General features: G+C 39.9%; 1 protein-coding gene across 1 annotated transcript; it reads right to left on the bottom strand.

Annotated features, from left to right (window-relative positions):
• Positions 1 to 639: 639 nt before the first annotated feature.
• Positions 640 to 18,210, bottom strand: irx5b (iroquois homeobox 5b; the record flags this gene model as incomplete). The annotated part of the gene is made up of 4 exons (XM_080841810.1): positions 640 to 737; positions 16,482 to 16,808; positions 17,081 to 17,486; positions 17,980 to 18,210. The coding sequence occupies 4 exons, from the start codon at positions 18,208 to 18,210 to the stop codon at positions 640 to 642; spliced, it is 1,062 nt and encodes a 353-aa protein (XP_080697936.1).
• Positions 18,211 to 19,556: the final 1,346 nt, after the last annotated feature.

Here is a 19,556-nt window from a genome sequence, read left to right as displayed (position 1 = left end):
ATTCTATTAGTCCATATTTGTTTTGTGCTTTCTATTACTACATTTTTGTTATGTGTGTTCTATTACTTCATTTTGCCGGCACTTCCATTGCTGGATACATTTACTGACAGCATACATTCAATGACTACATCCCTGTCAGCGAACTCAAGTGGAATGTGTTTCTTCAAAAATGTACTAAAATGATAGATATTCTCACCCACCCACTGTTAAAATAATGCATGAAGACTGTCTGGTGTTAAACTATTCCCCAACCATTTATTATTAAACCAGTGAACTATTAACCAAGGAGGGGGCCATGTCAACACCCACAACAGCCCATATTCCCCAGGTGCTTCCTCCAGCAGTGCTTCAGCCCTTAATCTAAGCTCTCCCCCTTGGCTGTTCTCCTATCTGCATTTACTTTCCAGGAAAGTACTTAATGGTCACCCTAAATGAGTCTCCTCTCCTCCTCTGCTGTTCTGCCCTATGTTGTGTCTGTCCATCAAGAGCAAAGCCCACAATCTTGTGAGTAATTAAGTTTTCATTTCCATTTTCATAATCATTTCTAATCATTCAGGTGACGCCCTGCTTAACCTGATATGTAGGGGTCAGGCTCCCGTGCTCCTAAAAGTCATAACTTAATTATATGCATGATTAGCTTCATGCGCTGCCGTTCCCCATAGCCGCCGTGCTGGATAAGCAGACTGACAGCACGGTGTGGATGTTGATGAGGCCACCCCAGCTGAGCTTCTTCCTCCCTGGGAGAGCACATGTGACTTTCAGCTCAGCAAGGAGGTGCTGGTGAGCCCCATACAGGCACTTCCCATGCAATGATCATCACATGCAGAGTCAAATCCCCTATTACACTTGATCAGTGTGCTTCCCTGGAACACACGTGGATCTGTGTAAGGAACCCAGTATTAAGTGGATCTGTGTAAAGGAACACAGTACTAAGTGGATCTGTTTAAAGGAACACAGTATTAAGTGGATCTGTGTAAGGAACACAGTATTAAGTGGATCTGTGTAAAGGAACACAGTACTAAGTGGATCTGTTTAAAGGAACATAGTATTAAGTGGATCTGTGTGAAGGAACATAGTATTAAGTAGATCTGTGTAAAGGAACACAGTACTAAGTGGATCTGTTTAAAGGAACAGTATTAAGTGGATCTGTTTAAAGGAACATAGTACTAAGTGGATCTGTTTAAAGGAACATAGTACTAAGTGGATCTGTGTAAAGGAACACAGTACTAAGTGGATCAGTAGCCCCTTATACATGTGTCAATGTGATCCAATCGAAACTCGCGATGCGGTTACAATTGCCTCATGTAGCACACGCCTAGATGTGATCCGGTCGTTTTCCGCCGATGTCTGAGCCTTTCGAGAGAGGTGGTTTACACCGATCGTTCAGCTCAGAAAAGGGCGTGTCAAATAAGGCCGATGTGCCATGGGGGAGGCGGTGACAGGAGGCTAGAAAGTTCTTGCCTGTTCTTGAAAGGAGACTGATCCAATAGGCTAGTAGGCCTACAATTTTTTATCATTGTAATAAAACGCAATTTGGTACACCATTTTAATATGGTAATATAGCCTACTGTTTTTTTGCAAAATGAAAGAAAGCATATTAAGGAAACGCTGACTTGAGCCTATTCATTTCGAAATTTCACCACATTGTAGGCTATATACTGTAACAACGCCAACACTTGCCTGCTTCCCTTGCAAATCAAAGTTTTCCGACTATTTTTCTTACCTTCTTTCTTAGCTGTTGATGTTACTGAGCTAGAAGTTTAACTTGTTCTGAACATCTCGCGCTGCCAATGCCCAACGTCACTTCTGAGCAGGGCGTTGAACCAGAATTTTTTCCCAATTGGTTCGTTCCGAACAGAAACAGTATTTTAACGTTTCCGGTTTTCGTTCCAACCCTAAAATTGACGTTCCTGAACCGGTTAGAACAAAAAAATTAAGTTCCTGAACCGGTTAATAGTGTTCCATGTCAGCTGCGGGACATACAAATAAGTAGGCTGATCATTAGGACTTTAAAATAATCTTATATGTCTCTATCTTGTCAATAAACATTAAAAAAGCACTATAGGCTACATTATGTAAGCGGCAACTGTAATTCTGACATTTTGTAAGTATTATACATGAGTTAAGACAAGGAAAATGTATGCCATGTTGTTTATTGGGCAAACAAAACATAACAGCATTTGGCCAAACCTCGTCAGGGCCCAATCAGTGCATTTTTGTCAACAAAGACAATAATAATATTACAAAACTACAATGGTATCTACATACATCCATCAATGTTGTATTTGGATTTGTTAGTCGCGGGGTCAAATGAATAATGCTGCCGCATAGGATTCTCGCAATGTCTTCCCATCTGAACAAAAAAGTTAAAATTCCAAATATGAGAACTACCGTATTAGCCTACGTTTTAAATAAAGACTTAACAAACTAGGGTAGGTTATGCTGGGCAATAGCCAGGTAGTCTACTGCCAATGCTAACTGTATAACTTAGCTATAATTCCCTTAACTTGACCCTGCAGATTTTTACAACAATGCATTAGAAATTCGTAGCCTATCTTATAGAATTCCTATTTAAAAACAAACATGTGTGAGATACTTGGTACAATATTTACCTCTTCTTAAGATTGAGTTTGAGAGACTGGTGGCTATAGATTTGATCCGATAAGGCTACTAGCTGGCGGTGCGCGGCAAGGTTCTCTAAGTGAACGACCGGAAGAGAACATCACCAATCATATTGCATTTAGGAATCTTGTGAAAGAGCGAAAAAATTACGTTATTAACCGGTTACCATTATTTTAGGGAAACGATTCTGATCCGGAACATAATTTTTTTTAAAGTTTCTGGTTTCGTTTCTGTTCCTAGCAAAACATCAAAAGTTTCTGGTTTTCGTTTTCGTTCCGTGAACCGGTTCAAAGCCTTGATGCGTACATATGTCTACTGTGTGTGTATGTGTGCATACGATGTCTACTGTGTATGTGTGTGTATCTGTTGCAGTTTTGACCATGCATTATGGTGCAGTTTTGACCATGTCAGCCAGAGTTACCTGCAATTACGTCACCTCATGTTTGCTTTTTCATTTTTAAGGAGGTGGTGCTATACATAAAATGAGTGGTTATGGGATGGGTTGACATGGCCCCTTTAGACAAACATACAAAAAACATGTGGCCCTCCTAAGCCCTACAGTTCTCGGGATATTCGTAACTGTGTCAGCCCACCTACAGGCCAGTTAGTGTACAGTCACATTAAAAAAAAATATTGTATGGCCCCCCATGGACAAAATTGCACGAAACTTGGCATGCATTCAGAGGGTCTCATAATGATCCACCCTATCAATTTCGTGCACTTTCGACAATATATGCATAAGTTATAAGTGACTGGAGTTGTGAAGAGTGCATAGTTTGAAGGTCTGCCACGCCCACACCCTTCAAACTTTGTAAAAGACTCTCATAACTTTAATTCCTCATTGCTGAAAAGTAACCTGACCACGTTTGAAGGCATTACCATTAAATCTGTAGGAGGAGTTCAATCACATGCGAGGTGTGGAAACAAAGTGAAGTTTCCAACCACCAACAGGTGGCGCTATAGGTGATATCAGTCAGGCATATGTACGCGTTCGGGCCGGATCCAGCTGTCACGCGGCGGTCATAATAATACAAACTAAAATGTCACCACAATAAGGAACAGCCCCACATGGGGTGGGCCTAAGGACCAACATCTGCTCTCCCCTGATTATGGCACCTCCTCTGCATCCCTGCTATGCTAACTCCACTCACGTTGTACCCTTCCCACCTGTGTTTTGTCCCTCTGGCTTCCCCTGTGAATGCAATTCCCTTCACCTTCACTTCACTTGCAGTACTACACATGTCTCCGACATGAGCCACCATACCCTCTCATCCCTCCAGCCGGCTCCTCCCCCCGTTCTCATGTCCCCTTAGCCTATTACCCTACACACTCGCCTCCTGTGAATGTCACCACAATCTCCTGCCTCTGTGGCCCCCCACCTTCAAAAACTCCTTACCCCTATGCACCCCTGCCATGCACTCCATTGCCTCCATCTATTGTACTCCAGGACTGGGATCAACATATGTTCTCTCACCACTCTTCTTCCCCCTCTTGATGGCACAGCATTGCGGTTATCAGATCAGATCTGTGACTACAGCCCCTCAGGCACTGAGGAATACAATTTTCCATTTATACTGTAAATTACTGTAAAACATTTTTAGAAATCTATTTGACATTACTAGAAAGCAATAACTATATCTGCTTTCCTGTTGTAAATGGGTGAAGTGAAATGGTCATGTGCACATTCTGCATAACACATGCCTTGATACGATTACAGTTTTTTACGATCGGATACAGACATTTTGACTGCTTGGTTTTGTTTCACACACACCTCGCACAATAAGCACAACCACACACCCAATGAGCAAAACACCTCAGATCCATTGCAAAATGAAACACTCTTGTAAAATCTATACACTAATTTAACAAAACCATATTTTGTTACCATATGAAACACACACATTTCATATGACTGATTCTGTTTGTACACACTTCTGTTATAAACCTAAAACACTTTTAACAATTCTACTTCTCAGTGATTAGAGTAGTGTAAGTGAAGTACACAGAGAAAGTGAAAATACACAATACAGTAAAAACACTACACAAGACCAATGCTGATGAAAATATTACGTATTTGTAATTCTCAAATCAGTCAACATGGAGAATCACAACAAAACATGTCCCAGTTTTCATGCTACTTCAGTAGTGTGCATAACACTGTAAACTCAGCAAATATCAGACAAACGTGAAAACTTCTACTTCCACCTTGACCTCAGCATCATGGCATGGCCTCGGCCTCTTCCTCTTCCTACTTCTACTCCTCTGTGGATTCCCCCTCTCTCCCTCACTCTTCTTCCTCTTCTTCTGACCCTTCCATTTTGGTTGAAGACAGATTACAGTTACTCATCTGGGCCCTGTTCGGCGTACAACTGAAGCTAAGATAATTAATTTAGCTCGCGACATGAGATAATATAGCTCGCTAAATGAGAACAGGCCAAGCCGGTCTGGCGATGTGCGCTAAGATAAAATATCGTCAAGTTAAGTTGTCCCACGCTAAACTCGTCAGCTAAATTGCGCGTGCACGTCCTGCTTTAAAAGGCAAGAAAGGTCGATCACCAAAACCATGATTTTTTTGAAAGGTACAATGGTCTAAACTCAAAGAAAAAGACTAATTTTTTTCTCCGCTAAGGCAGGATATGATCATGAACGCATTATGAAGAATTCAAGACCATAATCATGTCAAAATTCAACACTCCCGCGGCTGCGACAGCAATATAAGAAACTGTCTATATGCTGGATAACTCGTGATATCTTTTCTATTGTCAAATATGTGACTTTGGTGCAGCGGGTAGAGCGTATGGTTTGAATGCAGCAGATCTCCGGTTCGTCTCCCCTCACCTTTGTAGGAATTGTAGTTTTAAATCGCTTTGAATAAAACCGTCTGCTAAATGATTTTTTCATCCATTGCTTTGGGCAATTTCACGAAACAGAAATTACATTCTCAAAACAACACGTGCAAACCTCCAAACCACTGGGCACTTGTTCAAAACCGATTGGCATTTCTCATACCTTTAATCAAATTGCAATTGTTTTAGAAACTCCTTGCAAATGACAAGTACAATTGCCTACAGCTTTCACACATTTCAAATGTTTTGGCACATCTGTGCAAATGGTTAGGTACAATTGCCTTCAGTTAGCCCAATTACCAATTGAATACATCTTGCTGGTCTAAACTGACTGTTGCTTCTCAGTCAAGTGGTTGTTCGCTGCAAAACATGATGGCATAATTTCCTTCTGTACATCATCACCTGCAGAATAGTTCACTCCACTGTCACAATCGTTCAGGCACATAATACCATGAAAAACATCATGGTATATACTGTAATATGGATCTCTTGGATCATCGGCTTCATTTTTTCAGGTGCAACTAGAACTTTTCTAATCAAGGGGGAGTTTCTCACATCCGATCACCAATCACTCAGTAATTTTAGTTAGCTGACAGGTGCTATCCAGGAGTATAAATGTTTCCACCAAACATCTAGGGCTTGACAAAGTTCAGTACAGTTGACAAGTATGAACATGGAAGCACCAAACAAGCAAGGGCAACTGCCTGTTCGCGGAAGAGGAGGAAGAGGAGCAAGGGTGCGTGGTGGTGGAGAAGGGGGAAGAGGAGCAAGGGTGCGTGGTGGTGGAGTAGGGAGAAGAGGCCGAAGAGGACGAAGACAACCAGTACCAGATGAAATTCGGACTACTCTTGTCGACCATGTGGTCAACCATGGCCTCACAATGGCAGAGGCAGGTCGTAGAGTTCAGCCTAATGTGCCACGCTCTACAGTGTCCTCGATAATTCAAATGGTGGATGTCCCAGGACAGCGCGGGGGCAACATCACAATGTGTGCTGCGATATCCGAAAACGGGGTAGTCACCCACTTTCCAAGTACCGGCCCATACAACACCCAGAAGCTCCTGGTGTTCTTAGACCGCCTTTATGTTGATCTTATCCCTCTACATGAGGGGGGTTTGGTAGGGCCTCACTTGCCGACATATGTGATTGTGTGGGACAATCTCAACTTTCACCGTGGCCCGCTCATCAGGGTGTTGTTCGCTGCCCATCAAAGGATGGTGATGGTGCTCCTAGCCCCTTACTCCCCATTTCTAAATCCTATTGAGGAGTTTTTTTCAGCTTGAGGGTGGAGGGTCTAAGAGCATCGGGCTCTAAATCAGAGGTCCCTCCTCCAAGCAATGGATGCTGCTTGTGAGGATGTAACGGCTGATCATTGCAGGGGATGGTTGCGGCATGCACGCTGATTCTTCCCACGTTGCATTGCAAGGGAGAACATAAGATGCGATGTAGATGAGAATCTGTGGCCAGACAGACGTGAGCGTGAGGCTGAGCAGGGGAGTGAGGACGAAGACTGAAGACTTCCTTTCCTTCTGTATGTTTTGTTACAGTAGTGTAGGCTATACTTAATTTTAGTTATGATGTTCTTTTTGTTTGACAGTGTTGATTGCTGTACACATTTTCTGTTTCTGTTTTGCAATTACATACTGTAACAATTTCCATGGCATGAGTCCAATACAGTTCGTCATGTGAAACCTTGTTGGCTCCTCTTGAATTTGTTTCTGTTTGATACACATAGTATTCTGGAAAGAAAACATCTACTACAGTAACCATTCAGTGTCAAAGGACTAAGCCAAGATTGAAATGTGCACATGAGGGATATTTCTATGGTCTACTGACAAACTGCCAAAACATCTAAACGTTTTGACCTGCAGTGCTTAAACAATACCAAAGGGACTTTTCATTTTGGGGGCACTGACTATCAGTATGAGAAAAGGAATTAGTTTTAATTGATGAGTTGTCTGTTTTGGGAGAGATATGACCTTTTGCAGGTGTGCCATAGTGTTTTGATAAACCATCTAGGTTATTTTGGCAAATATATTTAAAGCTTGGAGAATGTCCTTTTCTTTTCGGGAAGGAACTTTTCATTTTGGGGGCACTGACTATTTTTATGAGAAAATGATTTGGTTTTGAAGCTTGACTTAACTGTTTTGGGTGAGATATGACCTTTTGAAGGTGATCTATGTAGTTGTGCAGAAACATATAGGCTATTTTGCCAAATGCACCAAGAGCTATGAGAATGTAATTTCGGTTTCGTGAAATTGCCCAAAGCAATGGATAAAAACTGTAATAAGAAATTCAATAAATTGAAGCAATGAAAAGAAATTGTGTGTATTTCTCTTCATGCACCCACCTTACCATCCACCTCCACCATCCACCATTCACTACTGCAAAAAAACTAGACACGTTTGCAAAACTAAACGTTTGCAATGATGTAAGTTAAAGTAGGTAAAACAACTTTAGCCAATATCTCCGTAATGGAGATGGGTTATGTGCTCAAATTTCCTGGGATCAAAGAAAACATTAGTATTCATGTGCAAACTAAAAATCACGTCTCAGGCTGCACATGAAAGTTATTTCGGGTTTATCAACTGTACCAATGTCTCAACTGTACTAATAGGCTACCACTGTCATATAATTATGAGTGCTTTGTTCTCCGCATCGCCGACATTACAAAAATGAAGGCTACCACTCGCAAGAAAGTGAAGACATTCAATGTTCGACGGTGGTGTATGCAATAAATGACTCGAGAAGGTCTTCTAAATTAATTATTCCTTGTCGGGTGGATCGGTAGCGCTCATACAAGAACTCATCATGATGGAAAAATGGATCTTCTTGGCGATCGCAAAGAACTCTTCCTACGCTAATCAAACTATAATATGACTCCTTGTCAATGGGATCCCTCCTTTTGGCGTGGGTGTGGCAAGTTTAGCCAGCTAAACTTTGGTTAGCCTGCCCTGGGGCAGGTTAGTGCTAAGCAATTAATTACCATGGTTATTAATCAGAAGTTGCTTCGCCGAACTCTATAAAGGGGCGTTGTCTTTTTTTTGCCTGGAATTTAGCTCGCTAAACCGCTTATGCTACCCTGCTGCATATCTATAGTGCTTAAACCTGTTTGTTGTGTCTACAATTAAGCAATCATGTGTTTGGGCACTTGATGGCTGTGTTTATTTGACTGGCTCATAGGTGTGGTAATTTGGCAGTCAGTGTTTTGGAATTGCAAGGAAGTGACCTCTTGATATACGTCTGTGACTAAAGCATAAAAGTGTGTTTAGTGCTTTGCAAATCACTTGTGTGTATGGTTTCGCAAAAAGTGTGATGTTTAAATGTGCTTATAGTTGTGCAAATCTGAGCTGTTGTTTTGCTCCTTGAGTGAAGGTTTTGATAATTGTGTAATACTTTTGATTTTAGTGTGTATCCGATCGTAAAAAACTGTAACGCAATCCTATCTAAAACTGAATAACCAAAAGAGCTTTTTTGGAAGAAATTTGTACTAGCATTATTATTATTATTATTATTATTATTATTATTATTATTATTATATACGTATATATTGATTATTTAACTCACAGCAATTGCTTACTTCTGAAAATGTATGAGTGCTCTGTCAGAGACAAATGATCATTTTATAGCATGGTACTGATTTAGAACCACTATGATGAATTGTGTTAATAAGCTGGAGAAGGATTCTTTACTTCAAACCCCAACTTGTTAATTTGTTTATAAAAGTGCACTTGTAAAAAGTGTCTTTACTATACAACCCGCTGCAAGCCATACATTTTAGAAGCCCAGTTGTAATTGTAGTGTCCAAATTAGTAGTTTAGGACTTGTCCATCCTAATTCTTTGTACTCCAGTGTATGAGTCACCAGTTGATCTAGTCATTGTCTAGACATTTAGAATAACATTCATTATCTATAACCTTATCCTCTTTTTTTTGTCTAATCAAACTGTTCCAGAAAACAATGAATTGATTGAATGCAACAATAACAGAATCAGACTTTTGCAGTCCTACTGCAAGATGCTACAGTCAGGTCAGCTGTGTCTTCTGTATCTAAAACGTGAAAATGTAAAGTGTTCTGTATTTGTGAAGCTATCAACATTAGGTGCCGCACCCTCACTGTCTGGAAAATGTTATCATACATCATAAGATGTTATCATACATCACAAACATGGACAGCACCAACTGTACACACCTCTGCAAAGACATACTGCTCTGATCATCAGAACATTGGGACATATTTGAACAATGGCACACTCCGACTGGTGTCTTGGAATAGTATAGCAAGGCAACAAGGTTACTTTAATGGGTGGCAATGGATAGAAAGAAATGCAAGTAGACAGTGAAAGATTGCAGGCCTTCATTTTCAAAGCATGCCTTATTTCACTTTTCCCACAACTGAGAATATGATCACTTTAAAGGGTCAGTGATTGTGGCAGCTTCATATATCAGTGGGCTGCCTTTGCTCGGCATGAGATTATTTGTATGGAAGAGAGGACTATTGGGTGCTGCTGTGCTGCTTATAATGATCCTTTCAATTAAATACGATCCCGGCATGAGTGCAGCTGCCTGTTTAACTACTCCCTCCCTCCCTCTCCATCTGACCTCAAGCTCAAAATAATGGTACCATGCAGGACCATTTAAATCTCTTTTCTGAGAGACAGAGCCCCCATCTATTATTAAGCAAATTGAGCCATCACCGTCTCTAGTGATTTGGGTCAAAAATTAAATCAATTTCTCCAGCCTGGAGGACCCTTTTGTGCTGTTTGACTGGGCATAGGAGAACCTCCTCGGGAGTCACCAATATCTGTCTGCCTAATATGTGTTTATAATATGTGTATGAAAATGCAGCCAATCTGTCTTAGTACTGTATTTACGCGCCGACATATTCAAGCATGTCGAGGAATATAAAAAGGGAAAACATTTGAGTCTGTCCACCAGACCTGATGCTTTCTCTCTCTGTAATCATGCTTGGGGAAAGGATTTTTTTTAATCTCTACATCACAAAATGAAGAACCACCTGGGTGACCTTTTGGAAATGACAAACTGCTATTTGAAATAGCAATAATAATATTCTATAATAATACTTCAGGAGTGTTCATGTGTGGAATAAAAGGAGAGGTGCATGCCCGACAAATCATTTTTAATGAACACACAATGCATGAGAGCGGTCAGGACCATGGTCAGGAAAAATTATTTATTCCAAATTATTTCCATCCCAGGATATCAGATATTTGTATACCTGTAATGTGTCCACGGATATTTTACAGCCTTATGACATTAAAGAATGACAGTTTAAGCAGGTTTAAGCCTTCATTGAGAAATGTTTTGATTGTATTCACCTTTAAGTACAGAAAATAGCATACCTCGTATTACCTAGCTGTGATTTATAAGCCTGTAAAAAGTAATTCTCATATTCTAGACTTTGCGAGGGTGTCAGTTAATCCAGTACTGTCCCATAACCCACTTTTTAAAAAGGAGTGCTCAGTTTTTTTCAAACATGCTATTTAAAAGCAGAATTTCATTGTAGGTACTGCATTAAATACATGTTGTCTTACAAAGGTTGTCTGCTATTGTAATTGTTTTCACTGTTAGGTTAATGGGGCACTGATGTTTATAGAACATTGTTTGTTACCTTGAGATAAGTCTGCGTCCGATAGACGTGTACATGCAGCTCCCAGCGTGATGTTGTTATTTAGCCATAGCCATTGTTCCATCCTCTCTGTATGTTTTGCAACCCGCTAGCTAAAAATCATAGGCTACCCATTATTACAGAAAATAAAAGCACATCAACTCAAATTTGGAATTCTTGCATTTGAGAGATATTTGCCATTTATAATCTATTAAATATTAAAGATGGAATTTATCATCCTTGTCCACTGTTCCATTGTTACCATGCCACCATGAAAACTATGAGAACTGATCAGCTGTCCTTCTATAGCAGAGAGGTGGAGGTAGAAGTTCATCTTTGGAAGACAAATTAAATCAATTCTCATTATTGAGGTCACAAGGGAAAGAAAAAGTGACCATCTGAACTTCATGTGATGTACTGTGGTGCTTTCATTAGCAGGCGAAGTCAATGAAGGGGATGAAACAATGGCTGATGTTCCATCTCCGAACTTTCAAGAGCTAAGGTCAGGCATAATGTGGACTTCCGCAGGCTTAGATTGAGGTAATCCACAACTAAAGCTTAATGTTCTTTGAAACTCCTAAAAATACTGCAAACTTGGTCATTACGTTATTGTCCACCAATTCCTTATTTTTTCTTTGATTTTAACGTGTGAGATCACTGACAAGTGACTAAAACTAATTTACAAAATAAGGTTATTGCCATGTGAAATTACATTTTATTATTCTCCAGTGACTACCACCCATTCCATTCTTATGGTCCAAATGTTCCATTTGTCCCAAGTTAATGAACCTCATGAACAGCTTGATGTTAGAGTTTTAGTCATCTGGAGGCCCATGAACAGCTTGGTGTTAGAGTATTAATCCTCTGGAATCCCATTGTCTTTATTTTGGACTGCCTTAACTTTCAGCTCATGGAGACTCAGTCTTCAAAACACAGAGGTTCATCTGTAACAAGTCCACATTCAATGACAATGACAGCAATATGTAGCTCATTGCTGAGGGTATGGTGAAGAGGGTAGTGTCGTGTCAAATACTATGAACTATGAAACTATCAGATGACATAATTTACACTTCGAATCATATTTTCTATCAGTGATTGTATTTGTATGTGTTTTATGATCTGCAAAGCTGTATTTTGGTTAAGCAATGTATTGTTAATATAACGTATTTATCTTATTTTTAATAAAACTCTCCACATGTATGGAGGACCAAACCTGCCATATTTACAAATGAATGAATAAATAAATAAATGTCCACATCCATGCATTTAGACAGAAATAAATGGATAAATGTATTAATTAATGCACAATTGTCAATCAATAGTTACTTATAATTTACATTTACGTATGTATTTATTTATTCATTCATATATTTATTCATACATTCATTCATTCATTCATTCATTCATTCATTCATTCATTCATTCATTCATTCATTCATTCATTCATTTATTCATTCATTTATTTATTCATTCATTTATTTATTCATTCATTCGTTGTTCCCAATATGATAATGAGAGGAGGCCAGTAGGCGTGGAAACTGACGTTGAAACTGACGTTCAGACCTTTTGCAATCAATCCAGAGCCTTGATGATACTGATTAAGTATGGCTTTGTATCAGATCGCCATGTTATTGCTCTCAGGTTGTGCTTATGCATACCATGGGATACTCAGGAGTAGGCTTCCCATTCACAAAATTCTACAAAGATTTAAATATAAAAAGTTATTAATGGCCTTTTGGGACGTTTTGTTCAACAACTGATGTAGTGTGTTGAGCTCCTGGCAAATAGGTGGCGTTTGCTATAGCTAGTAGCTAGGAGGATAGCTCAGACTGCAATTGTTCAAACAGTAACATTAGCATTTTGACAGTAACATTAACATTTTGATTTTAACATTTACACATTTGTTGGAGAGACTAGTTATGTACTTCTGATGGTAATAATACTAGTTGCCATGAACCACAACTGTTAGGGGATGTTCTCTCAACAAGATAGTTAGTCATCATAACTAGCGATAGATAGCTAGCTAACTGCAAGCAGCTTCATTTATTTTGGAGCAGACATATGTGTATTTTGCGATATATTGAGTTGGGAGTGGTGTCTCCCACACTGTTTAATCCACAACTGGCAACTTTCCTCCTATGTTTTGGGCTTTGGAAATACGAACAAAAACGATGTGTCCCTCTAATAATCTCTCAGGGTACCTTGTGTAAGATCTAAAAGTCCCGTAGGCACTCTGGGGACGGCCCAGTGTTCCGAAAGGCCAATATTCCGAAATGTCAATATTGCGGGGGAAAAAAGTCCCACTGGCATACTTTAGAACTAGTTTAAGTGGCACAAAACACACACACAGGTTTTAATTTGCGCAGCAGAGACGCCCATCGGGCTATCACGCAGATCACTTTTCCTAGACAATATTTGTAGCCTGACGATGTCATACTCATAATTCTAGTCAGACCAAACATTTTGTGGGCGGGGTTCAGGCTGGTATCCAGGCTACAATATTTGTTAACTTAGCCTACTATGGTTTTGAATATGGGGTACCTTTCCTGTGAAGGAAATCACCGTTATTGTAAACAATGCACCTAGTGGGGCCGGCAAAGTGCTCAGTATCGTGCCAAATGCTCAAAATGATCGTATTTGGAGGATCATTATTGTGCACCTGGCAACACTGAGAGGGCTGTCGATGACCTATGACAGTTCTCTCTAGTCAGAGCTCGCGCAAGAGGGTGGAACATAAGGGAGATACCCTTTCCAAAACTTGTAAGGGCTTAAAAACGAGTTTGTAAAAGACCCAGAAACACAAATATCCGATGACTTTTGGAATCCCAAAAATGTTTAGGTCTCGGAATGTCCGGGTGAAAGAGGACGTTTGGTCACCCTAAAGCACAACCTGAGAGCAATAACATGGCGATCTGATACAAAGCCATAGCATTAAATCAGTATCATCAAGGCTCTGGATTGATTGCAAAAGGTCTGAACGTCAGTTTCCACGTCAGTTTCCACGCCTACTGGCCTCCTCTCATTATCATATTGGGAACAACGAATGAATGAATAAATAAATAAATGAATGAATGAATGAATAAATTAATGAATAAATAAATGAATGAATGAATGAATGAATAAATATATGAATGAATAAATAAATACATACATAAATGTAAATTATAAGTAACTATTGATTGACAATTGTGCATTAATTAATACATTTATCCATTTATTTCTGTCTAAATGCATGGATGTGGACATTTATTTATTTATTCATTAATTTGTAAATATGGCAGGTTTGGTCCTCCATACACATGTTGTGAAAGTTTGATGTTGTTGTAATTGCTTTGTCAGGTTATACATTCAAATGCAAAAGCTTGGAACATTTTGAAGTTTGTTAATTAGATAAGTATTTACTATCCCTTTCCTATAACAGCCAACACTATATTGGTGTTATGATTGGAATCTGATCCCACACAGGTCCATTCCGGAGAAGCTAACTACTACATCTACTACAACTGTAAACAAACATTTGGTTGAAATTCATGTCTGAGGCAGCATTAAAGGTATAAAAAGGTATCTGTGTGTTGTATTATGGTTATGAGTTCTGCTAATATACAGCTTTATTTAAGACAGCGGTGACCAGTGATGTGAATGTGGATAATGGTGATTTCTAATAGATACAATGTGTACATAGCAAATGTGGCTGAATATATACAGGTTTACCTTTCATTGTTCATGAACTTGATTGTTTTCCTGACCAAAAAGTGTTTGGTCCAACTACATCTGAATCCATTGCTATATGAAGAACGTTTAGTTACTCTGCTTGGTATGTTGTGAAAGTCTGCCCCCTGCCTGTGAAACTGGGTAAAGTTCACATCTTAACATAAGATATTGCTTACAATTAAGTATCAGTTTTTTTTTCTGGTTGTTTCAAACAAGGCAGTTGCCATTTCACCAGTTTCAAGATGCATAAAAGAAAGTCCATAAGACAAGCATCAATCTTGTCTCAAACTTTTGAGCTAGTAATGATACATCAAGTCCTGCCAACAATGCACACTTAACCTATAAACATGTCCCATTGTCTTGATCTCAAAATAGAGATGTTTCACTATATTGGCATTGGAAATCAAAGGAAAAAATATATTCATACAGAATTTTTTGTCAAATATGAGTCATACCATTCATTGCTCCCCTGCAGTTGACTGCAAAAGATTATTCACACACTGTAGCACTGACGTCTTCAGGTCTGCACTCAGGTCTGCACAAACCATGGGTGGAGGACAGTTGGTGAAATAGTCACTTTTCTCAACACAGGAGCAAATCAGCTGAGTGGTTTTGTTTTAAAATATTTACCCTTCAGTAAGTTCATGTTAACACTGACCTTAACAAGCATTGCTATGACAGGTCACTGTATCTAGTTAGTAATGTATCTGTATCATGAAGTCTTTTCACCTGCAGCCGGCTTGTCTTGACAGCCTGACATAATTTGTTCTATGTAGGAATTTTTTCTACTAAGTATTTGTTTTGATCGTATGATGTCCATTTTACAGAAATATTGACACAGCATTATAACATTTCATGTGTTACTTCAAAGACACTGAATACATTCTGCAAATGTAAAATGAACAACTCAAATACGAATATGTAACCAGCAGGACCAACGATGGATGATGCAAATTAAATTTGCAGGGCGTGAATAGTACTATGGGTTAAAAACAATTGGACAATTCATTTAATTAATTTAAACAATAAACAAACAAAATTCATATATATAAAATTAATGATTCGTGCGCAAAAACGATTATTTCTAGCGAACAGTTTCGTTATGCTGGTTCAAAAGGATTTACCACTGAAAATTAGTAGTTCATCTACTGGTCTTTTTCAGCTTAGCCGAAGAGAAGGAACAGGCAGAGGAACCGCAAACAGAGACAACGGACTTTGTGTGTCCATTCGTAGTAGTTTGGGAGCAATCAGTCTACACATCGTTCTCCTGCCACCACAAAATCCAGTCCTTCAGTCACCCAAAACCAGTGGTCCATCTTGCTAACAAAATTGAGGCTATGGCGTAGTTTGTTGAAAGTATCAGTTTCCAATGATTTCATTTAGTTGCATGTTTCTGGTTTATTGTTATTTGTAGACAAATGTTTGTGACCTTAGGGTTTTCTGTCCCGCACAAAAGCCTCGGCTCTTTGAGACATTAACTGATTTAATCCGTTCAGGTGTGTTGCCGGGCCGGTCCCTGATCCGTTAAGAGGTCCTAGTGAGCCACAGTTCGTAAAACTCGTATACACCGATGATGTGCAGTACATATGAGGTGGAAACATCCCATTATTCAGGAAATGACACTGTGATGACAGAGAAGGCGACCGCACGCTTGTGGATATCACTGTGCAGTCACCCTCTCCAGAGACCTTGGACGAGCTCTTCCCAGAACCCGAGGAAGTTGCAATCTCGACGAGCGACCACAGTTTAGGTTTAGCATTAGGGGGAGGTGGCAGTACGGCAGTTGTTGGAGTACCTCTTCCATTGAAGGGCGACAGCGCGCATGGTAAACCTTCTGTTGGCGAAGGTTTTTCGTGCGCAAATGCGTCCAGCCCTACAGAAGTGATCGCAGCCTCGTGCAACCTACTTTCCTTGTCCTTTCGTTCCGAATAACTGGAAATCGGATCTGCTGACCTCGTGTCCTCGTTATAGATATCGCATAATTTTCTTGGTTTGTGGTTATCTGCAAAGAAGTGTCACGAATTATTACTCCAACAATTTCAAACCCATATCCATTTTCAGTGATTAAACAACACAATTGAAAAAGTGTCGATGGTTGGTCATACAAACAGCAGCAGCATACTTGTGAATTTAATTCAAAGCAACTTTATTAGAACGATCCTAGTATAACGGTAGAATTGGCAAAGTAAGTGAAATAACAGGCGGATATACAAAATGTAATGAACGTTTACTCGCACTTCTTTTTTGACCTAAAAATCTACCCGAGTTGCCTACCTGAGTTGAAGGTTGAACCGGATGATTCAGTAGCCTTCATAAATTCCGTGTCATCGTCGTGTTTTTCCAAATCAATATGGTCATCCTCATCCTCGTCCTCACTCCGGGCGCCTGGTGTCCATGTCATCTTATTCTCTTTTTTCAGCCTCCGCCTGGCGTTGGCAAACCAGGTCGACACCTGGGTGAGAGTCATCTTGGTGATGATGGCCAGCATGATTTTCTCACCCTTAGTTGGATATGGGTTTTTTCGATGTTCGTTAAGCCAGGCTTTGAGTGTGGCAGTGGCATCCCTGGTGGCATTTTTGCGATAAGTGGGGTCTCCAAAGGGATATGCACCAAGCGGCCCGACATATGGGTGATACCCTAAAGACCCAGTCATGCTTGACGTGTGGTCAGCTGGAGATCCCTGAAGAATACATTAACATACTGAAAATACCAGTCTGTCATCCTTTTGTTGTGAAAGACTTTGCACTATTCACCAATAATGTCACTAACACACCAAGGAATAATTTCTTAAATTATAAATTCCTCTGTTTGTTAACGTGAATTACTCAAGTAGGCAAGATAATAAAAAAATTAACAGCCTGTGCATATATGCTTGTTTGAATAACATATAATCTCTCTCTCTCTCTATCTTCCTCACACACACACACACACACACACACGCGCGCGCACGCATAGAATCAATAAGAGATGTTACATGTATAACTACAAAATATTACGAAATTTGCATTTGCAAAAGGCACCCAAGTTGGGATCACGTATAGCCTACACGTTTATTGTGATTAAAATAATCACCCAATATTATATAATTATGTAGATATTCACCTAATCAAGGTGGCAAAATACCTTTACATTACAACTTTTTCGCAAATCTAGCTGTTGCATTGTGCACTCACCATAAACGAAGAGAATAATGCGCTTCCTGCCTCTGTCCTGAAGTGAACGGGGTTCAAGCTGACTGACCGAGTCGAGATGGCAGTAGATCCGACATACGGAGCAAAGGCTGAGCCCGAGGATCTTCCAATTTCCTCAGGTCTAGGTCCGATGATCACACCTGAATTGTAGGCACCCGGGTAGTGTGCTAAGGGAGCTGACGGTTGGTACAGGTAGCCCCGAGGATGCGCCATCGTGTGTGCCCCATAAACTAGATATTTATTGGAGCTTTACAGAGGTCCTATCACTGTGAGTACCATCCCCGTCACATTTGCAGAAAGTTCGTTTCTCCATTCAGATGCCGCACGAAAATGTTATCGTCCATGGGTGTAATTGTTGACAGTTTCTTTTTTACTACCTCGGTGCACTTCATCCAATGTTCTTAATAACCTCACACTGTCTTCTCGCTCTCACGTGTTAAAAATTCCAACTCAGAAAACAACTTGGCATTGCAAACTCCACAGAGAATTTTGACACATCCTACGTGCCAGACGTGCTCCTCCTCCAGTGATCTGGAATGCGTTTCCCAGAGCCTTCTTAACGTTACTTCATTTGTAAGTTATACCTTAAGTTTTAGCCTACCTTAACGTTTCTATGTGTTTCCCATATCTTCCCATTCCTTCTCTAAGAGATAGGCTACTTTGGAAATGTTGATCTGGACCACTCTAGTCAACCTTAACTCAGTTTTCAGATAAAACAAACGCTTAAGCCTAAATTGTCCGGACGTAGAGTAGGCCTATGCACTGACTGCTATGTAAGACCAAGATATGCGTAGCATTACATGATGTGCTTCATTAAATAAAAGGGAAAACATCGGTACAAATTAATTGGCTTAAGGTACCGTAGAAATGTTTCTCGGTATGAGCTATTATGTAGCCTATAACCTTCACCATTTTCATTCTCATTATGTCCATTGCAACAACTTCATAGGCCTATGTGTCGCGTATAAGTAGGCTAGACCTATAAAATGTGTCGGGAAAAGCAAACCATCAAACAAATAAAAAACTAATGAAAACAGTGGCAGGGACAGTTTATAACTCACTCTCACTTGCAGATATGTTCCCTGTTTAATCCTTCCTACCAAACTCATTCAGAAAAAACCTAATTTATAAGTAGATCTTGGACCTGCCATCGTTTCTATGTATAGCCTTAGCCTACTCAGAAAGTCCCAACAGCCATTTGAATACATGCATCGCATTTGGTTTGTGTTAATTGGAATGAGCGTGAGTTGATCTGTATAGACTACAGCAGAGAACTCCTGAGTTAATCTGTAGTAGGTAAGATCGGTCAGGAGGCTGCGCAGTAGAGTCGGATACAACGGTTATAATGATCTGTACTAGCCATGAGATGAGCAGGTGAAGTGTGTAACAGCCAGGCTATTCGACTGAAACAAAGAGTTTGATACTGTATCACTGGACTGAAAACTGAAAAAAAAAAACAGTTGTCAACGAAGACAAAGGTAAGATAAAAAAAAATAAGCCATACGCTGCGCAGACGGCTGTAGCCTGTTTTGTTGGTGTGGTTCGACTTTAAGTATTTA

Source organism: Sprattus sprattus (assembly GCF_963457725.1).
Source record: "Sprattus sprattus genome assembly, chromosome: 7".
In the NCBI taxonomy this organism is placed as follows: domain Eukaryota; kingdom Metazoa; phylum Chordata; class Actinopteri; order Clupeiformes; family Clupeidae; genus Sprattus; species Sprattus sprattus.
The sequence above is the reverse complement of the archived record's forward strand: the minus strand, read 5'-3'. Positions and strand labels throughout refer to the sequence as shown.